A 20,532-nucleotide genomic window follows, 5' to 3' on the forward strand; every position below is an offset into this window, starting at 1 on the left:
ATCCAACTCAAAAACAGATAAAATATTATTACAATCAAAATAAGTTATTTACATAGTTAAAGCACCACTTGCTGATGAAGTGCAGCCATTAGATAATCCTGGGACATGGTAGGAAACATAAATCATGCACCAGGAAACGTGCAGAATTTTAGGGAGTACAATGTTGATTTGGACCAGAATCTCCTCAGAGCTGTCCGGAAGTCATTCTCCATGGCCTCTCCAAACTCTTCCCATGCCCAAGTTCTTGCCTCAATGACCACTGAAGCCACGTTCCACTTAGCCTGCTGACGCCCATCAGCTGTCTCTGGAGCCCCTCCTGCAGATGGTGAGCCCACATAAGGGGTGGCCCATGTCATTCTTTCTGGCTGAGCCCAACAGTGTCGCAGGTGCAAAGGCCCGGCCACCAGGCCCTTGCCTCCATGCCCCATCTCCAGAACTTGCTCTGGAGGGGGGCCCCAGTGACCCACGTCTGGGCAAGGGAGACCTGGGCCCATTGTTTTTATTCATCATAGGGGTCTGTTGAATCTCACTTTGTCTGGTCTCTATCCTAGAGATCTCCTTGCCGTGGGTGATCCTACCAGGAACATAAAACCCCTGACAACATAGCTCCTAGGATCTTCAGGACGCACAAACTCCACCACCGCAGTAAGGTGGGAGCTCAGGGAGTAGGTCCACCATCCGACAGCTCAGGAGGGGTAAGCAGTTCTCTGTCAACACTGTGTACAGTGTAGGGCTATCTTGGCTGACTCATCTCTGCAGCACCACATGTACATCAGGGACAGTTCCCCTGGACTGGCAAACTGGGCCGGTGGTCCAATTCTTTTACAAACAGGGGGACTGGAGGGTGTCCTCCAACTACAGGGGCATCACACTTCTCAGCTTCCTTGGTAAGGTCTATTCAGGGGTCCTGGAGAGGAGGGTCTGTCATATAGTCAAACCTCGGATTGAGGAGGAGCAGTGTGGTTTTCGTCCCAGTGGTGGAAAAGTGGACCAGCTCTACAAACTCTTCGGGGTCTTGGAGGGGGCATGGGAGTTTGCCAGCAGTAAATCAGATTCTTTTCCAATTAGGGTTGGACCCCGCCAGGGCTCCCCTTTGATACCGATTCTATTCATAACTTTTATGGACAGAATTTCTGGGTGCAGCTAAGGCATTGAGGGGATCCGGTTAAGCTTTTTGCAGATGATGTGGCTCTGTTGGCTTCATCGTGCTGTGATCTTCTGCTCTCGCTGGAGTGATTCACAGCCGAGTGCGAAGCAGCTGAGATGAGAATCAGCACATCCAAATCCGAGACCATGGTCCTCAGCTGGAAAAGGGTGAAGTGTTTTCTTCAGGTCAGGAATGAGGTCCTGCCCCAAGTGGGGGAGTTCAGGGTCTTGTTCACGACTGAGGGGAGGATGGATTGGGAGATCGACAGGTGGATTGGTGTGCCGTCTGCAGTGATGCAAGGCAAGGCAAATTTATTTGTATACCACATTTCATGTACAAGACAATTCAAAGTGCTTTACACAAAACATAAAGATATTACAGCAAGGTGCAGAGAAAAAAATACTATTGTATTAGAAAAACAAAGATTAAAAAAAAAATTAAATTGATTACATAAAAACAGAAAGAAAAAAAAGCTCAAATAAAGAAATAAAGTTAAGATTTCAGCTTAAGAACCAGATGCAGATCTGGACTTCTAAATAAAAACTATTGAAATGATGCGGACTCTGCATTGGTTTGTCCTTGTGAAGAAGGAGCTAAGCCAAAAGCAAAGTTTGCAGAGGGCTGGCCACCAGAAACAACACAGATATAAGGCACTTCAACACTTCACACTAAAGCACACATGAGGCAATCACTAAACCACACAAAACATGGTCGAAAACTGATTGGATGCGCAGGATCTGACTTTCTAAGAAGCTTTTTTTTATTTTAGACTAAAGATATATGTGTTTTGTTTGTTTTTTTAAAGGATTTTGGGCTCTAGTGGCCTTTATTTAACAGTAGCTTGACAGGAAAGGGTATCAGAGAGAGAATGGGAAATGAAATGCAGTAAATGACCCCAGACCAGGACTCGAACCGGGCTGGCTGCACCGAGCAGCTGCAGCCTCCAAAGTTATTACAATTAATTAATTGCAAAATAAAAAAATAACACCTTATAGAAATGAATGCATTTAGTCGCAGTTTGCATTTCAAACAACACAGAACATTTGTCAGTGCATGATTTCCAGGTACACCGATTATACTGACGCACACATCAGACCTCAGCTAACACAGTGTTGCAAACTTTGGTAATTTCAAGGCTATATTTAGCAAGTTTTCAGATCCCTCTCACAACTCCTTTTAAAAAACAAGAGTAGAGACAAATCCAGCAACTTTTTCTAGTTGTTATTGGAGACTTTTGAAGACTGATGTGAATTTACTCTTTTCAGTGAGGAGTGGGTGCTGCTGCAGGCCCCGCCCCCATCCACCTCTGCGTGAAGGTCAGACTGAAATGAAAAGCACAAAGTTGCCACTGGCTGATCCCACTCTGTTAAACATGTTGTAGACTCTGTTATTTCAAGTGCTTAAAATGGCACTTTAACTTTATGTCTGTTCATTTCTTTTTCTACTGTTTTGAACTGAAATGCAATTAAATGCATTTTCCAGACATTACTAGAGCTTAAGTTTACTTGATTAATGTCTGTATCTATTATTTGACACAGTCGTCTACTAAAAATGTAATTGTTGATTATTGAAGAAGGGGTAAGATTAAATAAGTTTTGCTTCGTCCTACTCCTTTTCAGACATGTTACATACACTTGTATGTGTGTTAGTTGTGTTGCTGTATGAATATATGTGTGGAGGTATGTGTATAAATATGTAGATGTGCATAAAGATGGGTGTCTGCATGGTGGGTAGAGATTTATTCATACTGTATAGATATATTTTATGCATATGTATAAACTGTGTAAATAATGTTTTCTTGTGTTGGTATGTATTATGTTTGGTACAATATCGTTGACATGTCTGGAATAAATCAAATCAGTCAATTAAAAAAATCCATTTAAATTAAAAAACTTTGATTTTGGAGGCAACTATTGTTATGCGATTAAAATTTGATTAATTAAGATTAATTAATTACAAAGACTTTAATCAATTTGATTTTTTTTTATTGAGTCCCACCCCTAGTTTTAACATATTGTTGTAAAGATTTTTGATGAATTCCTTTTATTCATATTGGGACCTGATTTTAAAAGTTTCAAACGCTGGTTCTATGTTACCAAAACATCCAAATGATTTTAAAAAAAGTGGATAAATCTTGATTTGTCTCTGACTGGACATGACCCTAATTTTAACAATCACACAGGCTCTGTGCCGTCAAAACCTCTTGGATTCTCTCTGCTCTTGGGCCCCAGTTTGGGAACTGCTATAGAGCAGCTTTGGGATGTGGTAAAACGGAAGATTCTCATCATGTGTGATGCTGTCATGTCAATATGGAGCAACATCTCTGAGGAGTGTTTCCAACACCTTGTTGAATCTTTGACACCAGGGATTAAGACAGTTCTGAGGTAAAAAGAAGGTCAAACCCAGTACTAGCAGAGTATATACGGGTTTCACCGTCTGCAGGTAGTGTTCTGAATAAGAAATGCTTAGTGATTGCATTTGTGGCTGATTTTCCTCATGAGATGTTCTATAACACAAAAGGATAATTTTTATTTAGATAATAATTATCTTTGATGGACTAACGCTCGTTCTTCAAGTGTGTCATTAGAGAGTTGCAGCTGACCTGCACAATCCAACTAACTTTATAAAAGACATCCAAAAGTAAATATCAAACAAGTGTTGATTATAACTCATGTTATAAATATAGTTATAAATAAAAAATATGTAAATATAAATAGTTAAATATATTCTGAGCAACACCTGGGGCATAAATATGTTGTTTTCTTAGCAGCCACATGGTGGCAATATGCACAATAAAACTCAAGTAAGGACTTATTGCTTCATGCCTTGTTCAGGTAAAAATGTGTACACTGAAACCTCTGCATTCAGAGGTCGTGGAAGTAAAGAAATATCTACTACGGGAATTTACTTTTTATTTTTTGTCTTTGTGCAGCTGGTATTAAATGACACAATACAAGTACAACATGTTTACTTCTATAATGTGTGTTTTATCCTGGAACCTCATTGGAAGTCTCTGCATGTCCATGTAGATGTTCAGGCTGTTCCACAATAAACATTGAACACATAGTTAACCTGATCAACCAATAACCAAAACTCTACAGCATCTGTGTTTAACCCCTGTAAAAAAAAAAAAAAAAAAAAGACAAAGAAAGAAAGAAAAAGAAAAAGATAGGATTTTTCCATATCAGATCATATGGTGAAAATTACTGACTGTGCAGGCGAGCGATAAGACATTGAAAGCACTTTTACTCCACAACCACTCATTTCACAAATAATATGTGTTGAGACAGATGCACTTTATACAAAACTTTAACTTCTAAGTAACTATTAAACTCCTTTTTGGTAAAAATAGAACTATTTCCTAAGTGTTAAATTAACAGGAACTGTATCAAAATGACACTAAATATCAGATAGATAGGAAAACACAGCATATTATGAGGTGATAGAGTGAAAAAATAAACCACAATTACATTTTGAGGAGAGTTCTGTAACAGCTCATAGTTGACACAAACACATGAAACAATAAAAAAGTAACCCTGTGCTAAATAAGATCTTAGCTGCAGAGACTTCTCTAACTACAGTAAAGATTTTAATGTTTTTACATCATATTCACAAGGCCTACAAAGCTATTTCAAATATTGTACATTGGTCTGTCTTTGATTGCTTTATGCATGCATATGAAGCTACAAACTCTTTCCAAACTACATTTAGACTTGTTTACACACAGGAAATCTTCACCCCGATGTTGGTCAGGATTTATCATTGTAACAAAACCTAGAACAGAAAAAAAATAACTTTTACATTTAAAAACCCACCTACATAAATTGGTTTAAAATGTAAAAATCAACTGATAAGACAAAAGGTGTGCCATATATTTTAAATCTCAAGTCCCAAAAGAAAGCGACAAGCTTTGCTGCAGGTTTGCACCGACTGCTTCACTGTTAAAGTACATGAGCATCACTCTCCAGTGTGTTACCTGTCTGTTTTATTCTTTCTTCATCGGCTCCAGTGAGCACAATGCGACCTACAGGACGTGATCCCATCACAGTGATGTAACACTGCTAATATAGAACACTGACACGGCCTTTTGCAGACTAAAGGTGCTAGTGAGAGAAGCACACATGGTGAAGCTGTAAGTACAGGTGCATTAAGACATGGTTGCTGAGTGCCCCTATGCACCTGCTGCCTCACCGAGTCTGTGAAAGAGTTGTAACTTTAACACTGGCTGATCTTCTCTGGGCAGAGGAAGCGCTCTTGCTCCTTTTCCTCTGCACTTATGTTGGACTGCTTCTCCCTGTTGGCCTTGAGGTTTTCCTGGGTGGTGATGCAGCTCTGAGCAGCCTGAAGTTGGCGCTGTCGCTCTACGCTGAACCACATGCCGTAACCAAAGTAGATCAGAAAGCCTGAGAAAGAAGAAAGTGTCAGGGGAGATATGAGATATCTAACAAAACAGCCTTACACCAAATATATCAAATGCTGACCTTGGGAATTGTTATCATTTCTCCAAAAATAAATGCTCATTTTGAATGTGGTACCAGCAAGATGTTTAAAAACTGTTGGGATGAGGACAGCAAGGCTGGATAATTTGGAACATCTCACCAATCAGCTTCCTTTAACCACACAATTCAAAAGCCAGCATCCACACAGGTATTGGCATGCACATTATTGCCCATTGCATGATAATTTGCACATGTGTAAAGGCACAAGTAAAACTGAAGGATAAATACAGGTTTTTGGAGCAACTGATGCTGCAATATATGCAACCGTAAGACTTCTTTTTCACGGAAAGTGTTGCTCATTTCAGCAAGGCCATGCCAAAACACATGCCTTATGTATTAGATTCAGAAATAAGCTGCTAAACTAGTGCAGTCCAGACCTATAAGCATCAAAATGTCACAAATGAACACAAAATACTGCTCATGTTGCTTTAAATCAGCTTTTGATACTCACCTACAGCCATCCAAACAGAGAAGCGTATCCAGGTGTCTCCACTCAGCTGAACCATCAGGTAAATATTGACATATATGCTCAGAACAGGAAGAAAAGGTAGAAGTGGGACCTGTGATGATAATCATACAATAAGCAATGATTTTTGATATGCTGGACGAACATCACTGCATTATTTATTATTATTATTGCAAGACCCAGTGTTGCAACAGAAATTCCACTGAGCTGCTACGCACCATGAAGGACACCTTCTTGGTTGTCTGAGGTTGCCTGCAGATCATGAAAATGCAGCCACTGAAGATGAGGAAACATACTGATAGCAATGCCAGGATCCATGCTTTCAAGCCAGAGATGGAGTCAAGGTGGTATGTGGTGAGATAGCTGATGATACACACTACCATCACTGTGGTTTGAGAGCACACACACACACAAACACATTCAAGAAAGACTGGAGTCAATCAAAATAAAAACCTCATGAGCAGCAGCCTTCCTTACCAAGCACGCAAATGGACATGTTGACCACACTGGATGAATGCTTAGAAGGCGAGACAGGAGGTTGCAGGACAGTCTGCAGGGTTGAGCCACCACCTTTCAGCATGTTGAGGTGGGACTCCGACTCTGTCAAGTCTGACTCGCTTTCTTCAGGCGACAAGTAGTCCCTCTCCCCTTTACCTGTCTGCCGCTCCAAAATTCCATCTGGCTGGTACCTACAGGACAGAAACAGCAAAATCTGCCTTGTATTAAGAGTCATTAGTGGAGCAAAACCTTTGTACATGGGATGGCCAGAGGGCCCGGAAGATTTTATCGGAGGGGCCATATACTAAGAAAGGAAATAATTATGTTTCTCTCTATAACACATTCACATACACAGGTGTGCAAACTGTGGTCACATGAGAAATAAAACATCTTTGCATTAGTAATCCGGATCTGTAAGAAGAAATATCTGCAACAATTTTAAAAAAGGTTCATAGAAAGGTAACTTGGTTGTTTTGGGGTGCTTGATGTGGTAGTAAAGAGTAGTATAGGGTAGTAGGGGGAGCAGTTCTGGCTTACTGTCTGGTGGTGGTAGACTGGATCCTTGTGTCTGACCACGATGACTTGAATGGCTAAGTCCACATTAGAAGCTGTCAGCCTACTGACATTGGGACTGGGGTCTGTTTCAGCCTAATCTGTGTCCTTTCTCTTTACAAAACAATCAGAAACATCTCCCTTTCTCTTCATTCTTATATCTTTCAATACAAAAGAAGTATTCCAGATTAAATTTGTCCACATTTTCATGCCATAGCTCATTTACTAATCAACTACCGGCCTTGCTAGCTGGACCATGAAACTCTAGCTTAGTCAGCATTAAGTAAAGTCAATACTGAGGAACTCTGTGCATCTTTATAGTTTATTTTCAGCTCTAATGTGAAAATCTTGATTAACTGAGTTTATTTGTAGTTCCTTAAATACATTCATTAAAAACTAAACAGGACATTTCACTCACATTTTCTCAAAACTAATCCAATTCTACCATCTAACAACATTAGCACCACTACATAGCTTAATGGTAATATCAGGTTAATACCCTTACGTAACATTAGCAGTTGTACCTGCACAGGGACAAAATCTGTTCCAGAAATGTGCAGCCAAATACCAATATCTTTAAAAGGTAGGAAACCTCTTTAAAATTTACATCAAACTAGTGTAGTGGCACTGGAGATCCCTACATGTCTGGAAAGACATTTCTGTCCTCCTCCTCCTGTGACCTGTCAATCACCTGAGGTGGCACCTGGGATGTCCATTTAGATTTCAGAGGTGGACACTACCACCCTGACTAACCCTCTAGCTCCGCCCCTGTTAAGGGTTCAAGTTCCCCCAAAACAGGCCACAATGCTGTTCTATCAGGCTATGTTTAGTGTTTTTAGATATTGTTATACCTTAGAATGTATTTCTGTTCCTCACGTATATATTATTATATTATTGTAGTATTTACTTCACTCCCCCTTGCGAATTACATAACAGCTTTACAGATTTGGCTCTACTTTACAAAACAAGTGAGGTTTTGATCCAGTTTAAACCAGAGAATGTAAACTGTGTGTTTATCCTGCTGATGCTGTGGTGATGTGTCTGTTCCCAACAGGGGTGTTTTAGAGTTTTGCAAGGAAAGAAATTTAAGTAAACACCTCCATTTACTCAAGCGCCCACTTAACGCCCATACAATGGGAGCATTCACAGCTCTTACATCACCAATGTGATGCAATAACAAACAGGGTAATCATTCCTGTGGGCATTTTTAAAAACCTATTAAGGAAACACTTTCACAATATTACACAAATAAGATTTATCTGAAGCCATATTCTTAGAGACATATTTACAAATGTACCCACCTGAGAATCAGTACACACACAGCAACCAGAGAGTAGGCCAGCAGAGTGCCAATGGACATCATGTCAACCAGGGCTTTAAGGTCAAACAGGAAGGCCATGATGGCTGCAGAAAACAAACATTGTAGATAAGGATTAACAGATGAGAAAATTACAAATAATAAGTACCATTACTGATAATTGGCACAATTTGTAAACACATCAGTTAACACCCACATACACATATTACACATACATAAGCATTAATGTTCTTTCAATCAAATATGGAAAAAGCACTTTGCTTCAGATGCAACATCCAACAAATGCACATAAAAGTCAACAGATGCAAATTAAGTATCATGCATAGATGTTTTATGATAAAGCAGAAAGCTCAGTGGTTTTCTGCTGTACCATGTCAGCTGTAATCATCTCTATACCAAATGTCTATTGATGTGAGATACACTGCGGTGTTGTTCTTAGAGCGCTGTCTGGTATCTCAGCATCCAACTGTGGCATGAAGTTGATCTTAGCAGCAATTTCAAACACAGAACAGTGGTATGTCTACAGCTTCACACAACATTATGTTAATGACAAAATAGCATAAAAAAGAGAAAAAGCTCTCTGGCTCAGTGTTGTAAGGTGCTCAGTACATGGCTTGTGGTTTTGGTGTGCTGGGTCCCTCCCAGTGTTCACATCTGCTAGCCCCTTCAGCAGGTCATTCACCCTGCAAGTCTCAGCCCCAAGTCTGAGCACACGGTGCAGCTATGTACTAAACAGCTGCAGCCTACTGAGCAGGAAAGCTTTAAAGTAGGTGCTCTTAACACAGTATGAGCACCACATCCATCCACAAAGACCAGACTGTTTCAAGTGAACTTTACTTCATTGTTACATAAACAGATGAATGTGTATCTACGTGTGTGTACATCATGTGAAAAAAGAAAGTGCACCCTTTTTAAATTCTAAGGTTTTATGTATCAGGACATAATACAAGTTTATCTGGCTCTCACAAGATCTTACTTTCAGATTAAAAATCTATAATTTGGAGACCATCACATAGTGTGAAAAACACTGTGAAAGAATCTACTTAAACATCTCACCAAGGTCAGGTCATACAATATTCAGAGAAACTGTAATAATCCAAAAGCTACATCTCTGACTTTATACACCTCAGGTAGCATATTTAATGTTAAAAATCATGCTGGTGTAAGACTGATTGTTTTGCAGCCATAGGACCTGGTCAGCTTGCAGTCATTGAGTTGACCATGAACTCCTCTGTATGCCGAGGCAGGGTAGAGTCAAATATGGGGTCACCTGTCCGACAGCTAACAGTAATGAATATGTGTCATAAAACACAGCAAAATATATACTGAAGACCTGCAAAGGGAGAGGTGATATGTTTCTAGAGAGCATAAATTACTGTTTACAAACTAAAAGATTGTGTACTCTTTTTTTAATGATTACATCAGTATAAAGGGTTAAATAAATAGGATTAAAATGCATTTAAAAGCAGTCTGGTAGCATACTTTATAATTATTACAAAGTGGACTAAATCCACATTTGAGGCATTAACTGAAACCACAAGCCATACTAGCAATATACTGATTTGTTGTGTATGTATTATGTGTTGTGTGCAGTGTAACAGCACACTTCTGGTATTAAATAGATATTTGAAGAAATACAACAGTGTTGTAACATCTGGTAAAGAAACCAATGGATAGTGTGATAAGGTTCTACCCATCCCTCAGGTATAATAAAAATCTATCTTTGAGTAAATCATGAAAATAAACATTCTATTTTTAAAATAAAAGGATGCTATATGTCTAGCTTAGCTTGGACAAATTTTCTACACAATGTTTAATTGTAACCTACAGTACGTCCACCACTGCGTCCTTTGACAATACTATCCTAGGAACTTCCATGAGCTTTCAATAGGAATGTGTTCACAAAGACACCGCTAGCATGCTACTGTTTGGGATACTGTTCATCATGTTCATTGTAGTTTAGCATGCTCAGCATTTGGACATTTGCTAATTACCACACAACAGAGGGCAGATAAAATCCCAGTGTTAGCATACAGTAGTTGTTGTATTAGCATAAAACGTATATGCAATAATATTGCAGCAATATACGTAGGTGCAATATAAGAGCTATTTGAGCCACCACAAATTTTTGTTACCTGCATGCAATAATGTCATGTATTATGTGAAATCAGTGTGTGTGTGACATTTAGTCATTTAAACTAATTTTAATACTGCCATGTGTTATTTCTCATGTTTTTGTTATCCCCACTGTGTTTAAGGGATAATCTTGAGTACAGTAGGTTGAGGGTTATGGTTGTGATAAGTACAGTAAAAGTGAACAGCACAACAAATTAACTATTTTAAGTTGCAATTTGCTGATGAAAGAGCAGAAAAAATCACATACATGCCATCTCGTCACTGCAGGCATAAATGTCTACAAACAATTTAAACACATATTTTTTTTATGAATTATTGTGAGACTTGGCAATAAAATTTTAACCTGAAAGTCAATGGCTCTTCAAAGAGGCAAAGTTTTATATGAAGCTTTTGTTTTGACCAAAGTTATGACTTTTGACCGACATGCAGCTTTTCAGTAATATTTCAGGGCTTGTCATTACCTTATTTTCAGTATCATATTTTCTCTCTTTTTCAGTCAGAAAAGTTAGCAAAGAACAAACCAAACATGTGGATCTCAATGGTAAAGAGACTTTTTACAATAAACAGCATCTTTGAACATCTATAGTCACATGCTTTTGAAACACGTGCATGCACCACGAGACGTAAATAAAGAAAAAGAAAAAAAAAGAAGAAGAACCCAAATTAAGTCCACGATACAACCCAGTGATAGGCGAATCCTTGTCCGGCAGCTTACCCGCAATGGTACCTGCTGCCATGGTGGCAGCCACAGGCGACTGGTGCTTACTCACTTTGGACATAAATTTGAACAGAATACCATCTCGTGCCATGGCAAAGAGAATGCGTGGCAGAGGGAACATGGCGCCCAACAGGCTAGGGAGAAGAGGGTTCAGTGGTTAAGTTGGGGGTATTCTGGGAAAGAAAACATGACACCTGCACAAGTGTGAAAGAACAACAGATAAAGAATCAAGAAATCTTGCAAACTACAGAATTTAAAGCTGAAAGTGCAACGTCCCAATTTCCACTAGACAAGAACTGCTCAGTCCATCCACATTGACTCTGCTGTATCTTTCACAATTGATTGGTGGAGAAACATTAGTTGAGTGATCTCATTTGGATGCCCCCCACTTCTCACCTGCAACTACACCGGAGCTCATAGTGGCAATAACTGGGGTCTTCGTCTTAGGATTGATTCGGGCTAAGACTTTGAAAAGCACCCCATCCTCAGCCATAGCATAGATTACACGAGGCATGGGGAAAATGGAGCCCAGCAGACTGCATGAGACAGCAGAGACATGCAAGACCTGCAAGTTAGTCATGAGCCCCAAACCCAGAAGCACAATCACACACAGATAGCAACACTGTCAAAGCTTCAGTAGATGATTAAAGTCAATCAGTGTCTTTCTTTCCTGTCAGTAAGATCAACCTGCTTTTATTAACAAACCAGATGTGCTCTCAGAGGAAAATTACACATCACTGATGTCTTGGGAGTGTGTTTTCAATAGGTTTTAAAGGGGTGTTGTTAAGGATGTGTGTTACAGCAGTTTCACAATTGACTGACTTGTGTAATGGGAAAGATAGTCATCACAGTGATAGCATAAACTCCCACTGCAAGTGTTGATTTGTACCCAAATTTGATTGATTCAGGTCAGGTCTGACAACATTCACATCAATGCAAATCAGGAGTTGGGTTAATAAATAACACCTACAGTTGATAGAAAGCCCAAGAACTATTTATACTGACAGAGAAGAAAGACGAGATTAAGTAAGACCAATATACTGTTTTGAGACATGCTAAAACTTATTCAGGAAACCCAAATCACAAACATCACAGCACAAGAACACACTGGTTTCTTAAAACAGAGAGAATTAAATGTTGCACCCACCACACACAATTAAGCAACAGGAATCAATCCAACTGCAAGACGCAGACAGAGATATGTGGTCAAAACTGTTGACCCAATCTCATCCCCAATCATCACCCATTTATAGCATCAGTTACAAATTACAACCCTTGTATAACCTGTCTAAACACTTATAGCTTCCAAATATAGATTGGCGGTTGCTTATAAAAGCAAATCCAGTTTTACCTGGTAGAAAGCGCACACAGAGATCCCACAGCAACCACATATTTGGCAGGACCCCAACCCACATATTCAAAGGCCATGGGCAGGGGGCTCTTCTCATCTAACAGGTAGTAGGGCATCATCAGGGTGAGTGCAGCTGACACACCAAAGTATGCCAGGAAACATGTACTGAGGGACACCACAATCCCGATGGGAATGGCCTTCTGAGGGTTCTTCACCTCCTCACCTGTCACACAGATACACAAATGAAAATTTATATGTTAAGTGTTGATGAAGGTTAGACACACTAAATCCCAATCAATCAATGACTGACCTGTTGTTGCAATGCAGTCAAATCCAACAAAAGCATAAAAGCAGGTGGCAGCTCCGGCTAAGGTCCCACTGAAGCCATAGGGCATGAAACCTCCTACTCCGTAATCGCTGCTAACGTTGGCTGTCTCTGACAAATTTCTGGAACAAAATATATACTGCCATTTTATAAAAATGCTTGGCAGGAATGCAGCTTCCTGCATGCTGTTAGCAGATATGCTATCAATTGAGTACTTTACCTCGTCACTATGGTGACGTTCACAAGGGATTCTTCAGTTATCTTCCAGTTTTCTGCATCTCCTTTGACAAAGCCAGAGATGATGACAAACAACAGAACGAGCACGTTGACTGAAGTGAAGACTTTATTGACCCAGGCGGATTCCTTCACTCCGAATGACAGAAGTCCTGGATGAGCGCAGACAGAGCAGAGCTCAGAACAGAACTGTGATCATTATCGTAGTTTAACATATAAACACTACAACAGCTGAGAGTCGCTATGGCTTTCTAAACTTAATAATAATTAAGTGTTATCTCAAGAAAACAAATGTTTTATCTTGAGACACTGACATAAACTGTTCTTTTATCACAAGAAAACAGTCCTTGATATCTTGAGAAAATGAGACAGTAAATTTGTTATGTCAGTACAATGAGACTGAAAAGTTTTTTCAAGCATGACCGCTCTGGGCTTCCATAAACCACTTCACTAAATATTTAATGCTATATTAAATATTGAACTCTGAAGTCCGAGTTCTCAACAAGTCAAGTTTGCTGGAAGCCCACTGCAAAGTCAGATTACTGACTTAGAAAGTTGGCTCGACAACAATCTCGCAATACAACATGTCAACAGTTCAACAGTTTAAATCACCTGCACATATTTCCCTGTCCAAACACTATCAGCAAACACATATCCCAGACCAGCCTAAGATGAATGATTCTCCAGAATCAGGTCTTCAGTAAAAAGCTAAATATCTGCTCAGTACAGCTGGTTACCTGGAATAAAACCTTGCAGCCTGCTAAAACACTGTGTACCAGTGAACTCTAGTAACAGTAAAAATGCCAGTCAAAATGTACCAGCTTACATATTAGCATACTACTGTATGTTTGTAACTTTAAAGTGTTACAGACCTTGAGATCATCATGTCATGTTCAGGAAGAGAATGTATCTTCTCATTAAGACTCTTGGTAAATTATTTTCACCACAACTTAATATTCAAAAAAGCGCATCACCTCATAAAATTGTAACTGTCATCTAAATAGTACAAAGCAATATTTCTTGCACATTGCATCATGTTAGAGTGACATATTTAGGTGATGATGTAATGTTGTGTCAGCTGTTTTCTCTGATATCAGCTCAAAAAGTCCTTTCCTGCTGTGCCAGAAAAGAACTCTGTGAACTTTTCACTTTGGTGAAACTGTCTACTTGTTTCCAATAACATGTCAGAGATTATTCTTGTTGACTAAAACTGTTGATACAGGCTGCAAAGGCTCATTTTGAAATACTTTGAGTGTGTTAGAAATATGAAATCTGGGGAACAGGGCTGGCCTGAGCTTTTATGGGGCCCTGAGCAGAATTTGATTTGGGGGATCCCCGACTATTAATTTGAACTTTTTAATATTTTTAAATATTTAAATATCTAATTAGTGCAAAACGTGTAATCTTCCACTATAAAACAGCTTAAAACCAAAGTTGTTTCTTCCTTGACTTCTTATGTTTGTGACCTTCAGAGGTTCTAAAGCACTCCATGGTGCATCAAATTCTGCACACGCACTGTACAACAATCAACAGGAATTTATTAAACCAGTGGTTTTTGGCATGCAACCATGATAAAATAGTATAACAGGGGTTTTGTGTGTTTTTGTGTGTATTATATTTAAATTATTCAATTTTATATATATATATATATATATATATATATATATATATATATATATATATATATATCCTCCCTGAGCCGCCACCTTATCGTGGTGGAGGAGTTTATGTGTCCTGACGATCCTAGCGGCTATGTTGTCGGGGGCTCATGCCCCTGGTAGGGTCACCCATGTCAAACAGGTGTCTAGGGGAGGGACCAGATGAAGTGCGGCTCAAATCACCCCTATGATGATGAGAAAGCAAGGGCCAAGGTTTCCCTTGACCAGACGTGGGTCGCCGGGGCCCCCCTCTGGAGCCAGGCCTGGAGGTGGGGCACAGAGGCGAGCGCCTGGTGGCCGGGCCTTTGCCCATGGGGCCCCGTCGGGCTCAGCCCGAAAGGGTGACATGGGCCTCCCCTCTCGTAGGCTCACCACCTGCAGGAGGGGCCATAGGGATCAGGTGCAGTGTGAGCTGGGCGGCTGCCAGAGGCGGAGACCCTGGCGGTCTGATCCTCGGCTGCAAAAGCTACCTCTAGGGACATAGAATGTCACCTCTCTGGCAGGAAAGGAGCCTGAGCTGGTGCGCGAGGTTGAGCGGTTTCGGCTAGATATAGTTGGACTCACCTCGATGCACGGCTTGGGCTCTGGAACCACTGTCCTTGAGAGGGGCTGGACCCTCTTCCATTCTGGAGATGCTCCCGGTGAGAGGCGCCGAGCAGGTGTGGGCATGCTCATTGCCCCCTGACTTAGCGCCTGTACGTTGGGGTTTACCCCAGTGGACGAAAGGGTAGCCTCTCTCCACCTTCAGGTGGGGGACAGGTCCTGACTGTTGTTTGTGCTTATGCACCAAATAGCAGTTCAGAGTATCCACCCTTTTTGGAGTCCTTGGAGGGGGTGTTGGAGAGCACTCCTTCCGGGGACTCCCTCGTTCTGCTGGGGGACTTCAATGCTCACGTGGGCAATGACAGCGAGACCTGGAGGGGCATGATTGGGAGGAACGGCCCCCTAATCTAAATCCGAGTGGTGTTTTGTTGTTGGACTTCTGTGCTCGTCATGGACTGTCCATAGCGAACACCTTGTTCAGACATAAGAGTGTCCACATGTGCACTTGGCACCAGGACACTCTAGGCCGCAGTTCGATGATCGACTTTGTAGTCGTGTCGTCGGATTTGCGGCCACATGTTCTGGACACTCGGGGGAAGAGAGGGGCGGAGCTGTCAAGTGATCACCACCTGGTGGTGAATTGCTCAGATGGTGGGGGAGGATGCCAGTCAGGCCTGGCAGACCCAAGCGTGTTGTGAGGGTCTGCTGGGAACATCTGGCAGAGTCCCCAGTCAGAAAGAGTTTCAATTCCCATCTCCGGCAGACCTTTAACCATGTCCCAGGTGAGGCGGGGGACATTGAGTCCGAATGGGCTGTGTTCCGTGCCTCTGTTGTCGAGGCAGCGAGCTGCAACTGTGGGCAAAGGGTCGTGGCGGTGCTCCGTCAACACTGTGTACAGTGGGGATGGGGGGCTGCTGACCTCGACTCGGGATGTTGTGAGGCGGTGGAAGGAATGCTTCGAAGACCTTCTTAATCCCACCAACACCAAAGCTCCTCAGTGGCAAGGCCCCAGGGGTGGATGAGGTCCACCCAGAGTTACTTAGGGCTCTAGATGCTGTAAGGCTGTCTTGGCTGACATGCCTCTGCAGCATCGCGTGGACATCGGGGACAGTTCCCCTGGACTGGCAGACTGGGGTGGTGGTCCCCCTCTTCGAAAAGGGGGACTGAAGGGTGTGCTCCAATTATAGGGGGATCACACTCCTCAGCCTCCCTGGCAAGGTCTATTCAGAGGTGCTGGAGAGGAGGGTCCGTCGGATAGTCGAACCTCGGATTGAGGAGGAGCAGTGTGGTTTTAGTCCCGGTCGTGGAACAGTGGACCAGCTCTACACCCTCTTCAGGGTCTTTGAGGGGGCATGGGAGTTTACCCAACCAATTTACACGTGCTTTGTGGACTTGGAGAAGGCATTCGACCGTGTCCCCGGGGACTCCTGTGGGGGGTACTCCGGGAGTATGGAGTGCCGGACTCGCTTGCACGAGCTGTCCGGTCCCTGTAGGACCAGTGTCAGAGCTTGGTCCGCATTGCCGGCAGTAAATAAGAATCGTTTCCAGTGCGGGTTGGACTCCACCAAGGCTGCCCTTGGTCACCGATTCTGTTCATAACCCTTACTGACTAAATTTCTAGGCGCAGCCGAGGTGTTGAGATGATCCGGTTCGGTGGCCTCAGGATTGGGTCTCTGCTCTTTGTGGATGATGTGGTTCTGTTGGCTTCATCGGGCCATGATCTTCAGCTCCCACTGGAGCGATTCGCAGCTGAGTGTGAAGCAGCTGGGATGAATTTTGATTGCAGATGGTTTTTATCTACCATCTGCATATATATACAACCAAACACTAGAGGGTTGTTTCTGGGACCACTGACTTAATTAAATCATTTTATTGGCAGACAAAGATTAAACCTATGATAAGCTTTTCAAATCTGGCCCAAGGTGGAATGAAAATAAACATGAGTGGGCTGAATCCCTGCACTATTTTGAATAGCTCTAGTGGAAATGAGTAACAGAGTAGTCTGTAAATAACCAAAGATGCTTGGAAAACCAGTGTTGAGCATCTCATCTCCAAGGTGCATGTGCTTTGCTTGTCAACTAGTTGTCACACAATGTTCTGCCAATTTGTTATTGGATTATGCAAGCTATGGATCATGAGTTGAGTTCTAATTAATGCACTGCAGCCTCTGTATCCTCACTCAGCTTCACAATTATCAGTATTTATCAATGGCCTTACCAGAAAGCAGCAGAATCAGGCAGACAGCAAAGAAGTCAGGGTATGGAGCCAAACCAGGAGAGTTCATGCTGAAGTGGGTTTTACAGAACATCTCTATGTGTCCTCCTATCATTTCATCAAATGTGCCACTCCACGCTCTGGCAACTGAGGAGGTACCTGTTAGAAAACAAAGACAGACTCCAGTTAGAACTAGCTTTTCTCAATATTTTCAATAATTTTCAATAAAATGGAATCCAAAAATCGTCAGTAACTTACCAATCACATAGGAGAGGATTAAGTTCCAGCCGGTGATGAAAGCCCAGATCTCCCCGACGGTCACGTAGCTGTACAGGTACGCAGAGCCGGTCTTAGGGACCCGGGCACCAAACTCAGCGTAACACAGACCGGCCATGACTGACGCCAGAGCAGCAATAAGGAAAGAAATGACAATGCTTGGACCAGAGTTTCCTTTGGCCACCTCTCCAGCCAAGACATAGACACCTGCACCCAAAGTGCTGCCCACCCCCAATGCAATGAGATCAAGGGTTCCCAGGCAGCGGCACAGTTTGGAGTCCTCCAAGTTATTCAGGTCAACCACTTTCCTGCGTACCAAGGAGCGGCTGAATGACAGAATCTGTCCAAGCATGTTGTCACCTGTTGACAGAAAAATAGATAAGATTGAAATACCTGATCTCGTCCTCCAGGCTAATTTGATTGGGTTAGAACTGTAAACTATGTATACTATGTTTGCAGTATCAGAGCTTCCTACGCACACACACACACAAAGACCAAAGAAAAACATACTGACAAGCCCCAGATTGCACACAGTCATTAATAGATCAATATCTGCACCTCTTTAACACTCAGCAGAAGGTGATAGAATTGTGAAACCAAAGTTCTTTCAGTTCAGTTTGATTTAACTCCCCCTGCTTTGCATTTTGATCTCTTGCAGCTAATTCTTTTAAAAAATGCTGAAAAGTCAGTTATATAACTCATGAGTAGAAAGGGATGCAAACTCTACAAACTGTGCCGTGCATTTGCAGGAAAGCTGCCAAGTGCTGCAGCGTGGTTAAGTTCAGAAATGAAGGAGGTCACTGAAAACTATTGTTTGGGGTTATGGTGCAGATCTAAGTAGTCAAAGAGCTGCATTCATGACGAGATCATGAAAGCAATAAAATGACTGTAAAACATTCCTGCAGCTCTTTACTAATTAAATGTAAAGGACATAAAAAGAAACTTCTTTGTTGTCATTGTCTTGCAAACAGAAGCGTCCGTTTTCATTTATGTTATTCATGGTGAAGCCGTCTAAAATACTTGCATCAATACAATATGATAAACGAGGACAGAACTTTCCAGCGCCTTGCTGAGTAATTTGGCATCTTCTTTGAAGTTACGGCTCCTTTGAACCTAAACTGTGCCCATCTTGACCACAAATGAACACTGACGACCATCCAAATGTGCATTAATCTCCACAACAGTGTGGATTTTTACACCCAGAGAAATTAGTTTTTGTTGTGGCAGTTCATTTACATTATAATGTGGGAGTAGACATTATCCATGAATACAGTGACAGTGAATGTGGTAAAGAATGAAGAAATCTAAAAAAAAAAAAAATAAATAATTGAAAACACGTTGAAATTTACTACCCTAAAAATATGGACAATCTATCAATTTTGACTGCAAAATTAAAACATTTTTATTCTTCATCCATGCACAGCCACATCAGCAGAAGTTTTGCACTATTTTTGCTTCTGAAGAGACATGCACTTACCTTTGATCAGCACAGTTTGGAAATAAAGGGTCCAAGTTCAGACACAAAAAGGATGTGAGAACTCTCAGCTCTTTTCCTCCTAGGGCAGATCAGCAGCACATGAAGCACAGGTACAAGTCTGACAACACCTACTGATCCTGTGAAGAGATCTCACCAGAGTGCAGAACACTAATTCCCTATGCAAGCACGTCAACTGTGCAGAGGAGTAATTTTACTCCTCCCCTCTGTCCCCAGTGTTTCCTCATAGGATCTGCCCTTGCCTTGCTCCTAAAATCAGTTTAGAGTGTGCCACAGCCAGGGGAGTGACGTCTCTAGAGCATAGAGGCAAGAATGGAGGCGGGAAAACAAGGGGGGGGGAGGGGGGGGGGGGGGCGCAATTAATGCTTGTGGTTTTAGGGGTGTGAAACTTTAAGGAGGCAATATTTCAACATAGGTTTTTCTCTGAGGATTTACAGCAAAAAAGAGAGAAGCGCAGGGATATTTTTTGTAGAAATGATTCCTAATGCATACTCAGATCCCAGCTGTCCAGATGCTTTCTGAATGCTGATAAATGGTTAGGCAACTTTCACTGACAAACAGTGAGGCAGGCACTGTTTACCCAGCACAGTTTGCTGTAGGGCTGCTAAAAGCATGGGTGCTGATTGGTCAATGAAGGGTGGATAGTGCTGGGGTGGAGGGGTGGGGGATAAGTCCTAATGGAAGACAGGTATTGCTCAATGTACCCGGAGCTGCTGGACCCATGAACATATTAAAATCAATTACACAGCCCTCTGTGCTACACCACCAAAAAAAAAAAAAAAAAAAAAAAAAAAAAAAAAGTCTGGCTAAAATGGCTAAAAGTTTGAGCACTTGAAGGGAATAAAATGACTATTTTTCCATCAAACACAACTTGAGAAGAATCATAAGGTAGATTTTACTGAAACCAGCTCAAACTGGCTTAAGGCCCCAGTGGGAAGGTAGCAGCTGCCTCCTGGAAACACTGTCCACCCCACAGACCTGAAGCATGATGGCATGACGACAGCCAGTTCTCTCTGAGTTGGTCCATCCAGCCAAGGAGCCAAATATCATGGACGACTGCCCACCAAGCTTTGGCTGCTGGGGCTGATTGTCTGACCTGCAT

At 41.8% G+C, this 20,532-nt stretch overlaps 1 protein-coding gene across 2 annotated transcripts; it reads right to left on the reverse strand.

The window, feature by feature from the left end:
- Nucleotides 1-4,267: 4,267 nt before the first annotated feature.
- On the reverse strand, nt 4,268-19,635 carry slc7a2 (solute carrier family 7 member 2). 2 transcript variants are annotated; one of them, XM_041991055.1, is made up of 12 exons: nt 19,413-19,635; nt 17,918-18,295; nt 17,663-17,818; nt 13,231-13,396; nt 12,996-13,132; nt 12,686-12,908; nt 11,731-11,870; nt 8,464-8,566; nt 6,590-6,801; nt 6,331-6,497; nt 6,098-6,206; nt 4,268-5,550 (listed from the first exon to the last, which is right to left on the reverse strand). In XM_041991055.1, the coding sequence occupies exons 2-12, from the start codon at nt 18,285-18,287 to the stop codon at nt 5,363-5,365; spliced, it is 1,971 nt and encodes a 656-aa protein (XP_041846989.1). In that variant the 5' UTR covers nt 18,288-18,295; nt 19,413-19,635; the 3' UTR covers nt 4,268-5,362. The 2 variants fall into 2 exon arrangements, with proteins under 2 accessions (XP_041846989.1, XP_041846990.1); XM_041991056.1 differs by lacking the exon at nt 11,731-11,870 and adding an exon at nt 11,332-11,468 and having other exon boundaries at nt 19,413-19,633.
- Between the last annotated feature and the right edge of the window lie 897 nt (nt 19,636-20,532).

This window comes from Melanotaenia boesemani, chromosome 7 (genome assembly GCF_017639745.1).
Source record: "Melanotaenia boesemani isolate fMelBoe1 chromosome 7, fMelBoe1.pri, whole genome shotgun sequence".
Classification (NCBI taxonomy): domain Eukaryota; kingdom Metazoa; phylum Chordata; class Actinopteri; order Atheriniformes; family Melanotaeniidae; genus Melanotaenia; species Melanotaenia boesemani.